This window comes from Vitis vinifera, chromosome 11 (assembly GCF_030704535.1).
Source record: "Vitis vinifera cultivar Pinot Noir 40024 chromosome 11, ASM3070453v1".
Taxonomy (NCBI): Eukaryota; Viridiplantae; Streptophyta; class Magnoliopsida; order Vitales; family Vitaceae; genus Vitis; species Vitis vinifera.
Window position 1 is genome coordinate 1,996,001 of NC_081815.1, and position 15,154 is coordinate 2,011,154.

General features: G+C 38.8%; 2 protein-coding genes and 1 long non-coding RNA gene across 8 annotated transcripts; 2 read left to right on the forward strand and 1 right to left on the reverse strand.

Moving 5' to 3' along the window:
• Positions 1-151: 151 nt before the first annotated feature.
• LOC109123404 (uncharacterized) lies at positions 152-3,445 on the forward strand. Its single transcript, XR_009466918.1, has 2 exons — positions 152-369; positions 466-3,445. It is a non-coding gene; the product is annotated as an uncharacterized LOC109123404 (long non-coding RNA).
• Positions 3,446-3,937: 492 nt separating this feature from the next.
• On the forward strand, positions 3,938-9,914 carry LOC100249195 (pentatricopeptide repeat-containing protein At3g24000, mitochondrial). Of its 6 annotated transcripts, XM_019222983.2 has the most exons (6): positions 3,938-7,266; positions 7,408-7,478; positions 7,573-7,703; positions 7,800-7,881; positions 8,048-8,333; positions 9,513-9,914. In XM_019222983.2, the coding sequence occupies exon 1, from the start codon at positions 4,086-4,088 to the stop codon at positions 7,101-7,103; it is 3,018 nt and encodes a 1,005-aa protein (XP_019078528.1). In that variant the 5' UTR covers positions 3,938-4,085; the 3' UTR covers positions 7,104-7,266; positions 7,408-7,478; positions 7,573-7,703; positions 7,800-7,881; positions 8,048-8,333; positions 9,513-9,914. The 6 variants fall into 6 exon arrangements, with proteins under 6 accessions (XP_019078528.1, XP_059596727.1, XP_059596728.1 ...); XM_059740744.1 differs by lacking the exon at positions 7,408-7,478 and having other exon boundaries at positions 7,781-7,881; XM_059740745.1 differs by lacking the exon at positions 7,408-7,478 and having other exon boundaries at positions 7,781-7,881; positions 9,520-9,914.
• Positions 9,915-10,628: 714 nt separating this feature from the next.
• On the reverse strand, positions 10,629-15,033 carry LOC104880635 (uncharacterized). The gene is made up of 5 exons (XM_010657920.3): positions 14,015-15,033; positions 13,313-13,365; positions 11,785-11,951; positions 11,556-11,707; positions 10,629-11,479 (listed from the first exon to the last, which is right to left on the reverse strand). Exons 1-5 carry the CDS (start codon positions 14,817-14,819, stop codon positions 11,016-11,018), a joined length of 1,641 nt encoding a protein of 546 aa, XP_010656222.1. The 5' UTR covers positions 14,820-15,033; the 3' UTR covers positions 10,629-11,015.
• Positions 15,034-15,154: the final 121 nt, after the last annotated feature.

Consider the following 15,154-nt stretch of genomic DNA (forward strand, 5'->3'; position numbering starts at 1 on the left):
GATATTATGTTAGTTTTAATTTTCAAGGTGCTGATAATTTTTAAAAATATGAAAAAAAAGAAATTATTTCACTTTTTTTTTTCTTTTTTTTTTTTTTAAACAAGAAATGTTATTGAAGGCAGATTTTGGAAAGAAAGCACGTGATGGTGCAGTTGGCGGTAACTGCAACGGATACTTTGGCCAATGAGGCATTTTCGCGAACATGTCAACGCGTGTGCTCAACTGCTTCCGTGTACTTTGATCGTGTCGAGAAATACAGCTATCCTCTGGTTGGTTGATGAGAAAATGGAGAAAATCGAGGAAAATGTGCTGAATTCAGCCATTACAGGCAGATGGGTGAACTGGCCTTGGTTGGGTGGACTATACGAGGTAAATTTGAGACCCAAAGTTTCAGTTACTTTTTTGTTTTCTTGCTAACCAAATGGAGCATTGACAGTTTCTTTTTCTGTTTATTCTGTTTTCAAGTGACCCGAATTTCTCGTATTTTGATGATGGGCGGTTTCGATTTCTCGAAGAATCTCTAGGCTGCCTTTGGTTTCAGATTAATGGATATTTCAGGTCTCTTTTTTCCCCATTTGGCCAATACCAAATTATGCTTTTACATTTGTGAGAACTCCTCTTGCCAGCCTGACCTCGGCTTCTGCTGCTATCAGTAGTGCTGAAAATTGTGCCAGCAAATTATTTGGATTCAATTGATAGTACAAACTCGCTGATTTGCCGTCATGAGGGAATGTACTCAGAAATGTCTCGACTCATAAGCTGTGGAAAGAAATGAGAGGCTAAGATTGTATCCTATGGCACTATGTAATTGTGCTTCGAAAGGGCATCTTGATGAGGGGAAGGGAATCATGGGTAGGTGATCAAGAATGGGATATGCCCGGATTCACATTTGTGGAGTTCTCTAGTGAATGTTTATGTCAAATGTGAGAGCCTTCAATGTGCACGTCAGGTGCTTGAGGAGATGCCCATACAAGATGTCCGTCTTCGACTGCGCTAATTGCAGATTTTGTGAGCCAAGAATATAGCAATGATGGTAATTTGTTGTGCGAGATGCTGAAGGGATGTATTAAGACAAATGGACGTACCTTGGTTAACGGCCTCTGAGCTTGTTGCATGTGCGTGGACTTAGAAATGGGGAAACAGTTGCATGCAGAAGTAATCAAATGTCTTCTCAGATATATATGTTGGGTCTGTTCTTGTTGATGTATATGCAAAATGTGGGGAGAAGGAACATGCGATTAGAGTCTTCTCATGCATGCCTCGTAAGAATGTTGTATGATGGAATGCATTACTTAATGGATATGCTCAGATGGGTGATGGGAAAGAAGTTTGAAACTGTTTTGCAGAACAATGGAATCAGAAATTGAGTTCAGCAAATTCACCTTATCCACTGTCCTCAAGGGTTTGGCAAACTCAGAAAATTTGAGAGAAATCCAGGCTGTGCATTCTCTGGTTATCGAGATTGGTCATGAGCTTGATGGGCTTCTGGTTTGCTGCCTTCTTGATATAAACTCCAAATCATATATATTCAAAGTTTTCAAAAGAATTAAAGATCCAAACATTGCAGCCTTGAATTCTATGATCAATTGCTGCAATCAGTGAGACCAGAGTCAAGAAGCAGTCCAATTATTTTACCTAATGAGGCACACACGTATCAGACTAAATCAGTTTATCTTTGCTAGTCTCATCAGTGCTGCTGCTAGTCTGGGTGACAACCATTATGGTGAAAGCATTCATGCTTGTGTTTGTAAATATGGTTTCGAATCTGATATTCTCATCAGCAATGCATTTGTAACAATGTATATGAAAACTCAATCTGTGGAAAATGGCTGGCAGTTTTTTAAAGCAATGATGATTGAGAATTTGGCTTCTCGGAATAATCTTTTATCAGGATTTTGTGATACTGAAACTTGTGATCAAGGACCAAGAATCCTCATCCAGTTGCTTGTGGAAGGTTTCGAACCCAACATGTACACATTTATTAGTATTCTTAAGTTTTGTGCTAGCTCCTCATATGTAGGTTTTGGGAAGCAATTACAAGCGCATGCTGCAAGAGTGGCCCTGATGATAATTGTTCAGTAGGAGCAGCTCTCATTGACGTATATGCCAAAACCAGGTGCTTGGAAGATGCAGATGTAATTTTCAATAGATTGAGTGTCAGACCCCTTCACTTAGACCATCATCATTGCTGGGTATGCACAGGATTATCAAGAGAGAAGGCTGTTAAGTACTTCAGTCAGATGCAACATGAAGGTGTGAAGCCCAATGAATTCACTCTTGCCAGCTGCTTGAGTGGTTGCTCCTATATAACAGCTCTGGAAAGTGGGCAGCAGCTCCATTCCTTGACAATTAAGTCTGGACAGTTGGCTCATACACATCTTGCTGGTGTACTTGTTGATATGTATGTGAAAAGTCTGGTGCATAGAAGAAGCCGAAGCTGTTTTTAAGGGCGCTGCTTCACTAAACAGAGTCCTGTGAAACACAATCATATGTGGATGCTCATAACATGGACATGGAGAGACATCCCTTGAAGGTTTTAGGATTATATTAGATGAAGGCATTTCTCCTGATGATGTTACTTTCATAGGTGTTCTTTCTGCATGCAGCCACATGGGTTTAATCGAAGAAGGGAAAATGCATTTTAGTTCATTGAGCACAGTATGGGATTTCTCCAGTAATTGAGCACCATGCCTGTATGGTTAATCTCCTCAGTCAGGCAGGCAAATTTAGTGAGGTCAGAAGCTTTATTAAGAAGATGAAACTAACTCAAAATGCCCTCACTTGGGAGGCATTTCTTTGGGCTTGTAAAATTCATGGAAATGTTATCAAACATTTTTGCAGCCAGAGGAATGCGGGACGAGGTCACAAAGACTAGGCCGTTAATGTCCAAATGGCGAATCATGAAGGAACCAGGCTGCAGCTGGGTACAGGTTGATTCTCAACCTCATTTGTTCTTTGCTCAAGATGGCTCACATCCAAAGACCAAGGAAATCTATCAACAATTGCAAGTCCTGGCTGGGTAAATATTAAGTGAAAGATTACTCCAGGGACTGGCATTATTTTTGGGTTCAATTAAGTCTGGTAGAATCTGGATATATCAGTGAAGCAATGGTGTTAATCAGAGGGAAAAAAGGCAACTGAGCCATGGCAGAATCTGGGAGGCCCCTATAAAGCATACTTGAATCCAGGGAGACATTGATCTTAGAGAAGACACTGCTGAAGATTTGTTGGTCACCTTTTGATACTTCTAAGGCCATTGCTAACAACATCCCTCCCACCATCAAAGCAGCAGTTGCCCAATCAATGTGCTCTAGAAGACACTGATCATAGGACATGTAAGTTTTGTGGATGTGATGAGATGGTTTAGATTGTACAAATACTGATTTTGGGCTGTCCATTCAATAGAAAAAAAATCAAATGAAATAAAATCAAGACTTTTAAGAGAGATGAATGGCATGGGAAGCATGGTTCATGTTTGGGTTTTGTAGGTTAAGATTATGTTTGGTTTCTGGAAATTAATTAGAAAAAAAATGTAAAGAAAAATTATTTTTTTATGTTTGATTATGCTATAAAAAATATTTGAAAAAATAAAATATAGTTAAACTTAATTATAAGTATGTATTTTAAATTAAAATAAATGAAATAAAATTTAAAAACTATAAAAAAATAATTTATTGATTTTAAATTCATTTTTTTTATATTCTTTCACTTTTTATTTTATTTTTATATTTTCCTTCCTTGTTTTCTTTCGCATTTTCCGAGAATCAAACATGACCAAATTAAATGTCCACTGATCAAATATTAATTAGAAAAGCATAACTTTTTTGGCATCAACATTCTCAAAAAATTAAAAATAAAAATAGCCCCGCTTTCCAATACGACGTCGTTTTATTTTTTGGTAGCATTTTACATATTTACCCGCTTCCGATAGTCAGTACGTTGTCGAGCAACTTGGACTTGAACGATGCGGTTTCTAATGGACAAATAAGGAAACGACGTCGTTTAGGTTTCCTTGTCGCGGCTACTCGTGCTGTTGATTTGAAGCTGAACACTGGTCTCAGAAGCGAGGCTTTGGGTGCCCTTTAATGGAATGCGATTGCTTTTCTTTGAGAATGCGCAGTCCACCCCCTAGTTTTCGAGGGATATTCTTCTTGCCGAGCTGCCCGATACAGTCTCCTTCGCTTAAATTCTTCAAGAAACCTCAAACAATCTCCAGAAATTTTCAGTTTTCTATTCGGTTGAAATCTTTGTCTTGTGCTCTCGATGCTATTGAGTCAAACCCTACAGGCCATTGGGCTTTCGGCGATGCCCAGAACTTGCCGGTTCGGCTTCAGGATGGGTTCCAGAAAACGCCCAGTAAACTGTCGAGTCCCAATAGACCCAATTCGACGCCGGGGAATAAGATTCCTGAAACAGTTGAAAAGAAGAGAATTTGGAGGGGTTTGGATTTTGATAGCAAGGGGAGGCTAAGACAGTATTCGGGGATGCTGAGGACTTGTGCTTCAAAAGGGGATTTAAATGAAGGGAAGGCCATTCATGGGCAGGTGATAAAAAGTGGGATAAACCCGGATTCCCATTTGTGGAATTCTTTGGTCAATGTTTATGCAAAATGTGGGAGCGCTAACTACGCATGTAAGGTGTTTGGGGAAATACCTGAACGAGATGTTGTGTCCTGGACGGCTTTGATTACGGGGTTTGTTGCTGAAGGATATGGAAGTGGTGCTGTTAATTTGTTTTGTGAGATGCGGAGGGAAGGTGTTGAGGCAAATGAGTTCACCTATGCGACTGCTTTGAAAGCTTGCTCCATGTGCTTGGATTTAGAGTTTGGGAAACAAGTGCATGCAGAAGCTATTAAGGTTGGAGATTTTTCTGATTTATTTGTTGGGTCTGCTCTTGTTGACCTTTATGCAAAATGTGGTGAGATGGTGCTTGCAGAGAGAGTCTTCTTGTGCATGCCCAAGCAGAATGCTGTGTCATGGAATGCATTGCTTAATGGGTTTGCACAGATGGGTGATGCTGAAAAGGTTTTGAATTTGTTTTGCAGAATGACAGGATCAGAAATAAACTTCAGCAAGTTTACTTTGTCTACTGTCCTCAAGGGTTGTGCAAACTCAGGAAATTTAAGGGCAGGCCAAATCGTGCATTCTTTGGCAATCAGGATTGGTTGTGAGCTTGATGAGTTTATTAGTTGTTGTCTTGTTGATATGTACTCCAAGTGCGGGCTGGCAGGTGATGCACTAAAAGTTTTTGTGAGGATTGAAGATCCTGATGTTGTATCCTGGAGTGCAATTATCACATGCCTTGATCAAAAAGGGCAGAGCAGAGAAGCAGCTGAGGTATTTAAAAGAATGAGACACTCAGGTGTGATACCAAACCAGTTTACCCTTGCTAGTCTTGTCAGTGCTGCCACTGATTTGGGTGACCTATATTATGGTGAAAGCATCCATGCTTGTGTTTGCAAGTATGGTTTTGAATATGATAATACGGTTTGCAATGCCTTGGTCACAATGTATATGAAAATTGGTTCTGTTCAAGATGGTTGCCGGGTGTTTGAAGCGACAACTAATCGGGATTTAATTTCATGGAATGCCCTCTTATCTGGATTCCATGACAATGAAACTTGTGATACAGGGCTAAGGATCTTCAACCAGATGCTTGCGGAGGGTTTCAACCCAAACATGTACACATTTATCAGCATTCTAAGATCTTGTTCCAGCCTTTCAGATGTAGACCTTGGGAAGCAAGTGCATGCCCAAATAGTAAAGAACAGTCTTGATGGTAATGATTTTGTTGGAACAGCTCTGGTTGATATGTATGCCAAAAACAGGTTCTTGGAAGACGCAGAAACAATTTTTAACAGATTGATTAAAAGAGACCTCTTTGCTTGGACTGTGATTGTTGCTGGTTATGCACAGGATGGCCAAGGGGAGAAGGCTGTGAAGTGTTTCATTCAAATGCAACGAGAAGGTGTGAAGCCCAATGAGTTCACACTTGCCAGCTCTTTGAGTGGTTGCTCCCGTATTGCAACTCTAGATAGTGGGCGGCAACTCCATTCCATGGCAATTAAGGCTGGGCAGTCAGGTGATATGTTTGTTGCTAGTGCTCTTGTTGATATGTATGCGAAATGTGGGTGCGTAGAAGATGCTGAGGTTGTTTTTGATGGCTTGGTTTCACGGGATACAGTCTCATGGAACACGATCATTTGTGGATACTCACAACATGGGCAAGGAGGGAAGGCTCTCAAAGCCTTTGAGGCTATGTTAGATGAGGGCACTGTGCCTGACGAGGTTACCTTCATAGGTGTTCTTTCTGCATGTAGCCATATGGGTTTAATTGAAGAAGGGAAGAAGCATTTTAATTCATTGAGCAAAATCTATGGAATCACTCCTACTATTGAGCATTATGCTTGTATGGTTGATATCCTTGGAAGGGCAGGAAAATTTCATGAGGTTGAAAGCTTTATTGAGGAGATGAAGCTAACTTCAAATGTCTTGATCTGGGAGACTGTTCTTGGAGCTTGTAAAATGCATGGAAACATAGAATTTGGTGAAAGAGCTGCAATGAAACTTTTTGAGCTTGAGCCTGAGATAGACTCAAATTATATACTACTATCTAATATGTTTGCAGCCAAAGGTATGTGGGATGATGTTACAAATGTTAGGGCATTGATGTCCACTCGGGGGGTTAAAAAGGAACCTGGATGCAGCTGGGTTGAGGTCAATGGTCAAGTCCATGTCTTTTTGTCTCATGATGGTTCACATCCAAAAATTAGGGAAATCCATCTAAAGTTACAGGATCTACACCAGAAACTGATGTCAGTTGGCTATACTCCAAACACGGACCATGTGCTTCATAATGTCTCCGACAGAGAAAAACAGGAACTCCTCTTTTATCATAGTGAAAGATTGGCTCTTGCCTTTGCTCTTCTAAGCACCAGCACCAGGAAAACTATTAGGATTTTCAAGAACCTCCGCATCTGTGGTGACTGCCATGATTTTATGAAGTCCATTTCAGAAATTACAAACCAAGAATTAGTTGTTCGTGACATTAATTGTTTTCACCACTTCAAGAATGGCTCTTGCTCTTGTCAGAATTTTTGGTGATTTTGCTTGAGAGGGCATACAAGGAGAAGGGATACAGGCAACAAGGTTTAAGTCTAAACATATTCCTTGAAGCTGAAGTTGCTCTGCGCTCAGTGCCATGGTTTCCTGGCTAAAGAAATCCCATGAGATGATTTTTTTCTTTCCAAGGGCATTATTACTCCAGGTATTTTTACCATGTTATTTATTTTTCGTTTCCCACATGATATGAACTTGAAGTTCTGTTTAGCTGATACGTATGAGAAACATAGTAATCACCAATATTTGCTGTCTTTATTCCTTGTATTTTCTGTGCTCCTCTCTCCAGGTATAGAATCCATATCATGCTCCTTGGTATATGAAGCTGAACTTTTGCATTTGATGGTTTCATCCCTGAATGTAAATTGTCTATAAAAGTTTTATTCTCCATTTTGAGAGAGTTTTCCCATCTGGTTGAATGGGTTTATGACATGAAAATTTCCTTTTTTTCCAGGAGAAAAGTTGCCTATTTATGAAGCTGCTGAATTCTGGAATCATTCTTCTGTAGCTGTGGGAACAACTTCATAAAATGTTGAAGTTTTGGGTTCATCAGATATGAAAGTTCACCAAACTAAGGATGGAAATGTAAACCACTGTAACCTGAGACACCTTTAAACCGAGTTTATTTCACCATAGTAGTTCTGTGATTGATATTCTCATAGTGACTGGGATTTTGTGCAGGCTTCTGGTCTTCAGTTCAAATATTTGATTTCAAAAGAAATCTGATTCATTTTGATTCTCTCAATGAGGTCCTGAAAACAAGGTTAGTGAGGATTTCATCTTGATGTCCTGTAACACAGGAGTTGGATTAAATACTGGGTCCTTTGTTTAGGTCTATACGGCAAAGTTGGTGGCATTTTATTTTCCCTTGTTGTCTTTCCAGAACTAAGGTTATGTCACTGATTATTCTGTTCACATTCTCTCAACAGCAGGGTGATGCATTTGGCGGAGTTTGAGGATAAGCTCCAATCACTATTGTGGTCATTGTTGGAGCTGAGGCAATTGAAAATTGGTTAAACAATTTCTTAAAGAATTGACCAAATAGATAATTATGATGAACAAATCACTGCTTATTTCGAAGAGCCTTTGATTAAGAGAAGAAAGCAGATAATTGTGCCACTGAACAAAGACCATTGAGAAGAACTTGGCTTATATAGCATTAGACAAAAGCTCCAATCGGACCTTGCAAGTGATGATGCTAGACCACTTGGTTTGGTATGTACTTTTCAATTCTCTTTTGGATAAAATCTTGGTCCAGTATGGAAATTTTATATTGCAGTTATAACTCATAAGGACAGTATGATGTGATACAAAATTTTTTGTAATTATGAAATGATTGTTGCTAGAATGGATCTAAAGATGGGTGTATGCCAATTCAAGAAAAGATAGAATACCGTATGAATGAATTGGTTAGAAGTTAAGACATTGATTGAGTACAAGAAGTGGGAAAGCTGTTTAAGATGTTCCAGCTGTATTAATGAAAGCTTTAATGCACCAATGTGGAGAAGGGTGGTTGGACTCAAGTTATGGGCACCAAAAATATCAAAAGGCAAAGATGTGCTGAGGCTATGAGAAAAGACATGATTGCCTAGAATATAGGATACGACTTCTAAATAGAGTTGAGTAGTGACAAGAATCCATGCAGATAAAGACCCTGCTGAATTTGGGCTAACTGGTTTGTACTATTGAAGTTGATTCAAAGAAAAAAGATGTTGGCCCTGACAAAATTTTCGTGTTTGAGTCAAATTGTTCATATCCTGTGTTGGACTTGCACTAAAGAAACTGCCTTCAGCTATTCACATTGCCTCACCTATTTTAACATCTGCATTAAGTGTGTGTGTGTGTTTGTATATATGTAGCGGCACTTGTGGACTTCTTTTGCTTGAATACAGATTTCCTCTGCTTGCTTACAGCTGTTCTGCTAGACTTGAGAGCTAGCTATCTTGTCTCTTTCCTAACTCATTGCTGAGGACTGACTTCATGCAATTTTAATTCTAAGATATGGATTTGTTTCTCCTTTACTCCAGAGGCTGTGTAGTCTTGGTTGAAATGAAGTTTGTCCTTATATATTGAATCAATCTCACTGAGAAAATTTGGAAAGCCAGAAATGTTGTTTTCTTCAGATGTTAATGTTTCTCCATCAGACAACTTTTCTGAGGTTGTTGACATCCATCAATCTCTAAAGAAAGTTTCATAATTAAATTTCATTTACCATTATAAAAATGAAGAATAATTGTAGGAGACTTCTGATTTTGCTTTTGCAAGTGTATGCCTATGAACTCCATCTTTCTGCTTCTAGATGCCAGTAGAGTTACCCTGAAGTGGCAGTTTGATATTCTTTTCTCTTCTTTCTACGATTTCAGCATAATAACAAAGTTTGTGGCTTTGAACCAGTTGACAGGTTTCAAAGAGCTGAGTACCCCCTGATCTCCTCCAACCTAGCTCAGAAAGATTCTGATCACACGCAGAGGAGAGCTCACCCAACTGGGGCAGTGATGAGCTAAATGGAAGCCATGGAGAGATTCATGGTAATGCAATCCCCATCTTTTAATGGGGAGCCAAATGCTGAAGTGGCGAAGAATTGGCTAAAGCGAATAAGAAGAATATCTGAGGGCTCAGATATCCGAGAGAAATAAAGGGTGGGTTTGGCAACATATATGTTAGTGGACAAAGCAGGGTTTTTTTATGGCAAACCATGAAAAGGGTGTATCATGTATGATACAGATGTAATGACATGGGATCGATTTGAGAGAATTTTCTTAGACAAATATTTTGACTTAGAGATTTGGATAATCATCTCATATGGAAAGCATATGATGCCTAGTTATGGAGGATTCATTTAGTTAAATCCCAGTTTAGTAATTTCATTTAAAATTAGATGTCAATTTATTCTAGAAAAAAATCAAGTTATCTAGTTGATTGACAACTTGGATAGAGTTTAACGTCTAACCTTTGACCTGAGTTCACTCATCTGAGTCACCTGGAATTCAGGTTGTGACATTACTCAGAACTTGTGTTGATATTACCACCACTCAGCAAATCAGTGGTACCGTTAGAGTCTCTTCCAATCATGCATTAGACTTCTATAGCTTAACATGGATTGTTTCCAAGTTTCAAGTAATAGGCTAATAGCTTATATGACTGCACGGATAAGAATTTTCCTACAAAGGCAATCCTGTTGAAATCGGAGCAAAACACGCAATAGTGAATCTATAGCCCAGGTGTTCTATTGTGACCCCCACCCAACAGACACTGACCATTCATCAATTAAAAGCATTGGTCATGCATTCTCCAACCATGGGTTCTGGTTCTACAGAGTGTTGTCAGCTTTGGGTGTATACCCAAATTTGAATCTTCAGCATTTTAACACATTTGTAATGCCCATTTTAGACAAACCATGGGTGCCAGAGTGAAGAAAGTCTACTGTTTATTTCAACTTAACCTTGTAAGCTGTTGAAACCTTTTGTTAACAATAATTTTAAAGTGCCTGTTGCTGGAGAAAAAACAAGATGCCACCTCAAATTAAATATTAATCTCATTAGGGGGCTTGCTCATACAGGCCTCAATGCTATGATAAGAAGTCTATATAGTCATACCATTACACAGCAATAATCCAACAGAAGAGATGCAAACTATTTGTGAGGATAGCAAAGCTGAATTACACTGGCAGTAGTTTGTCAGTTTCCTACTTGTATCCCTGAATTACACTACCATAAATAGGTAGGTTGTGTGTATTCTTCTGCGTGATCTTCCGAGCTTACAACAGGTTGGTTGAAACATAAGTTCTGGTGTACAACTGGTTTTAACTGCCTCATAAACACTTCAATCAAAGAATCAAGCTGCAGTATTAATAAGGTTTCTAGGAGTAGTCCTTTTGCCAGGTTTCCCATGTTTATCTTATTCCTCCTTCACTTCCATATCTTCATCATCAGAGAGTGGATTCTCTATCTCGCTGCCACTACTCAGACCATCATCATGGAAATGTGATGACTCTCTTTCTGAATTAGAATTGTCATGAAGCTTGTACTTTCGGAACTTGATCTGTTTCTTCTTTTCAATGCTACTACCTTTTTTACGTTTTCTTTCCCCATCCTTTTCTGCCAACTTCATTGTCCGAGCAGCAGAAACAAATGCAGCACTCATGGAATCATCTGTCTCTTTATCCTCCTTGTTTCCATCTTCCTCTTCCCTCTTCTTATCAACATAAAAGAGGAGATCATCATCCAATTTCTTGAAATTTGCTCTACCTACTGGTTGCTCATAATCTACTTTGGAAATATCGAGGACTAGTTTGGCACGATATCTTGAGATGCTATCATCAAATATTCTTATCCCTTGACCCTCAAGGTTTAGCAGCCACTCTGGACAAAATCAATTAAAAGTTGCACATTAGAGGGAAGAAGCACTAACAATGAAGATAGGCGTCAAGATACTTACTTATAAGAGCTTTAGGTGATGATCCATTGGGTCTATTCACTTTTCCCTCCATGACAATCTGATTTGAGACCCATTTAATTAACTGGGAAGATAAATGAGAAGAGGAGAAGGCATTTACATAAGATATAGGTTTTTCCCGATCTCCATGTTCCCTGCAGCAAGCCAGATGATGAGATTCTGCAAAGAAAGTTTGAGTACAACAATAGTTACAATTTTCATTTTCTCGTACCTTAAAAACTCTATAGCTTCATGTGTAACAATCAATTGTGTCAAAGCAAGTCTATGCAAGCGCTCCACAGGTAATTTAATCTCTCTCTCTGGATTGAGGAAAGAATAATCCGCCAATATTACAGCATCGTACAGAATTTTCCTCAGAACAACTTCATCTTCAGAGCTCTACAGTGAGATTTTCAACCAATCATAATTTAAGTTTAAATCTCATAAAAAGTATAGATGCATACTTCCCATGATGATAAAGGGAACGCATGGCAATTAACAGCTTGCTATACCAAGAAATAGATGAATGACAAATAATTGATCACCTTTTGATCATATAATTTGATCATCTTTTAACAGCTTAGAAAGGCCAATGACCAAAAACAGTCTAACAAAGTAAACCATTAAGGACTCATGATATAAACCAACACTACATGTTTTTTTTTAAATCAATTTCTCCCATTGGTTATTTTATGATTCTTGATTACCTTCTCATGATTTACAATGAAATTTAAGGAAAAAGGTTGGCTTAGTTAAGGCCTCAACCTGTGATACCCAAACTCTTCACTTCACCCAAAGTATCTGTGTGGACACAACAAAACAAGGGTATGAGTGTGGGATGCTTAAACAGATTCTTCTACTCCTTAATACTCCTTAACTCTCCACTAGCATTTCTCAACAACAAATATCTATATTTATTTTATGATTCTTGCTCATTGTTGATTAACTAATGGTATCATAGTGGTTCAGATCTAAAACCATAAAGAGAGATCAGAATTCACCCATTTTTTTCTACCACCAAATACTACATGTTACTATTGATTGGGACTTGATTGAAAGGTAACCTTTGATGACACCACCCACAACAGGCAGCCCTAGTTTTAAGCAAGGTTGGAGGAGGGAATGGGGATGGGAAGGGTATAGGGAGTTGTTTCAAGGAGGTTCTGTTAAGAAAAAACCACCCCACATGTGCTTTGTAAATACATTGATTTTTCAGGAATAAGTGTAGCCTTCTTTATTTCTTAAGAATCACCTTAAGACCACCAACACACTACAGATAGTCCTAACTGTCACCATTTGTTGTTGCCATCACCTTACTACACCAAACTAACACCAGATCCATGGCCACTACAAGTACCAACTACCAGCTTACCAACTTCACCACTATAACTGTTATCAAGCCATCACCACCCTGCCAACACCACCACAGATTTTTTTTATGGCTAATACCAGCATCATTTGATGCATGTGGAGATCAAATGATGCAAACTAATGCTCCATAACTACATTGTAACATTAAAAGCAGGGGGGTTGATTCCATTAGAAAAAACCTATATCTTTGACCTAACTAGAAAAAAATGAATAAAAAATGACAACAGTTCCAGAAATGACTTTCTAGGCCCACTCAGCAACTGGGATTCAATAATGCATAAGCGTAACTGAACAAGTGGGCATCATCTAAAATTGAAATTAAGGAAAATCTAGACAATATGATGAATAGAAGTTTAATAAGGAATAAAACATGCCAAGGAAATACTGACCAATAGGGAGGTCACAGGCAAAGCTAGCTCCAGTAGCATCTTCACAACAGTTTCTGTCATCATAAAAGAGATATTAGGATAAAAAGAAAATGCAAATGAATGCAGTCTATCACTCTTATTTTCTCTTCAAAGGGTATAAAACAAACAGATAAGGCATGCAAAATTAATTCATCACACTAAGAAAGCAGAAACATGAAGAGAAACAAACAAACAGATATGTAGATTAACGAATAATCTCTATCCCAGGTCCTAACAATTTGGGGCACAAACCCATTTAGCTTTTCAAGTTTGTTAATTCATTCCTTTCGTTATATAAAAATTGACATATATATAAATTGTTGGGGTGCAACAATATCGCTCTTAATCTTGAGGGTAGGTCACCCAAATGATGGCTCTCATAACAGTGGAGTATAATGTCAAATGCTATAAAAGGTTTAGCCTATTCTCACTGGACATTAATTGGTATTCAGATGAGATGATCAAACCCCGATCCAAAATAAAGAATTTTTTAGCTATACTTATCTTGTACTGATTAATTAGTGATAGTGTTAGATAAACATAAGCTATATAGGTCACCAAATTCTTATACACCACCATTCTGTATCGGAGTGCCCAACTATTTCAACATTATTCAGATGAAATTAAAATTCCTTACTAGAACAAAACCATTCAAGCTAAGAATGAGAAGAAGAGAATTCTAACCATAAAAGTAATAGTTCTGAAACCCAGCTATGGAAGCAACTGCCCAACTCCTCAACTCTTTCTCCAAATCCACTCTTGGAACCCCAACACGACAATACATGCACATTTTGAGCAAAAATGCCTCGGCAATAACAACCCCAGCTAAGGAATCAACATCACATTCTCCCCCGCCAAACTGCCTGCTAATCTCGGCACTCACAAGTGGAAAAAAAGCAGCTACACCCTCCTTTCCTTCTCCATCATACATCCAAACACGAATCAAATCATCCAAACACTTAATCGAACCATCCAAACCATTATCCTCATTGGAACCACCTGAGGAACACACGCTAATATAACCGAGAATAACTTCAATTAAAGACCCAATCTCTTTTACCACTTTCTTATCTCTCTTCGAAGACAATTCTTTCCCTGATAAATCAAAAAGCAATCTATAAACCTCAAATACAACCGGAGCCAGCAGAGCAATGCTCTTCGAAGAACTAGATGAACCCGAACAAGCCGACAACAATTGAAATAAATCCTTCACAACCGCAACTCGATTCAAAATGTCGCCTTTTGCTGAAGTACGGCTACGAAAGCTCAATGCGGTGTAAACCCAGATCGATTCCAGACGTGGGTCAACCCTAGCTTGCATTAATTCAAAGAAAACTGGAACAAAGTGAGAAAAATCGGACGTCCCTTTGTGAAATTCATCTAAAAGGTTCCGCATTGATTGGTTTAGGATGAGCTCGTAGTTTTCGCCCAAAAGGGGTTTCAAATTTGGCGATGTTGAAGGGTTTGTTTCAATCAGTGCTGAACCCATGATTGAGATCGTATGATGAAAATGTTGAATCAAAATTAGACCCCAAAAAAACAAAGAAAAAAATTGGACCGGTGCCAAACCCTAGTTGGCTTGAGTTAGAGTAAAGATTGTGAAGGAGCCAAGGAGGCAAAGGGTTTAGGGTTTTAGAGACAACTACAGTTCGTGCGGTTCTGATGACGTGGCCTGGAGGAGACAATCAGGTGTTTTGCGGAACAATACGGTTCGTGCCGCTCCACATCAGTGGTTAAATGATAAAATTGACGGTCCTGATGATCCGAAACGTGTTCTCTCGAGCCTTATTGGGAGAAAAAAGGGGGACCCACACTAATTTGCTG

Coding starts and splice junctions, on each gene's coding strand:
- LOC100249195 (XM_019222983.2), top strand. CDS start 4,086: ATGGAATGCGATTGCTTTTCTTTGAGAATGCGCAGTCCACCCCCTAGT.
- LOC104880635 (XM_010657920.3), bottom strand. CDS start 14,819: ATGGGTTCAGCACTGATTGAAACAAACCCTTCAACATCGCCAAATTTG. Junction 13,366..14,014: donor TCAGAACTATTACTTTTATG/GTTAGAATTCTC, acceptor TTATGATGACAG/AAACTGTTGTGAAGATGCTA. Junction 11,952..13,312: donor TGCCTGTGACCTCCCTATTG/GTCAGTATTTCC, acceptor ATCTCACTGTAG/AGCTCTGAAGATGAAGTTGT.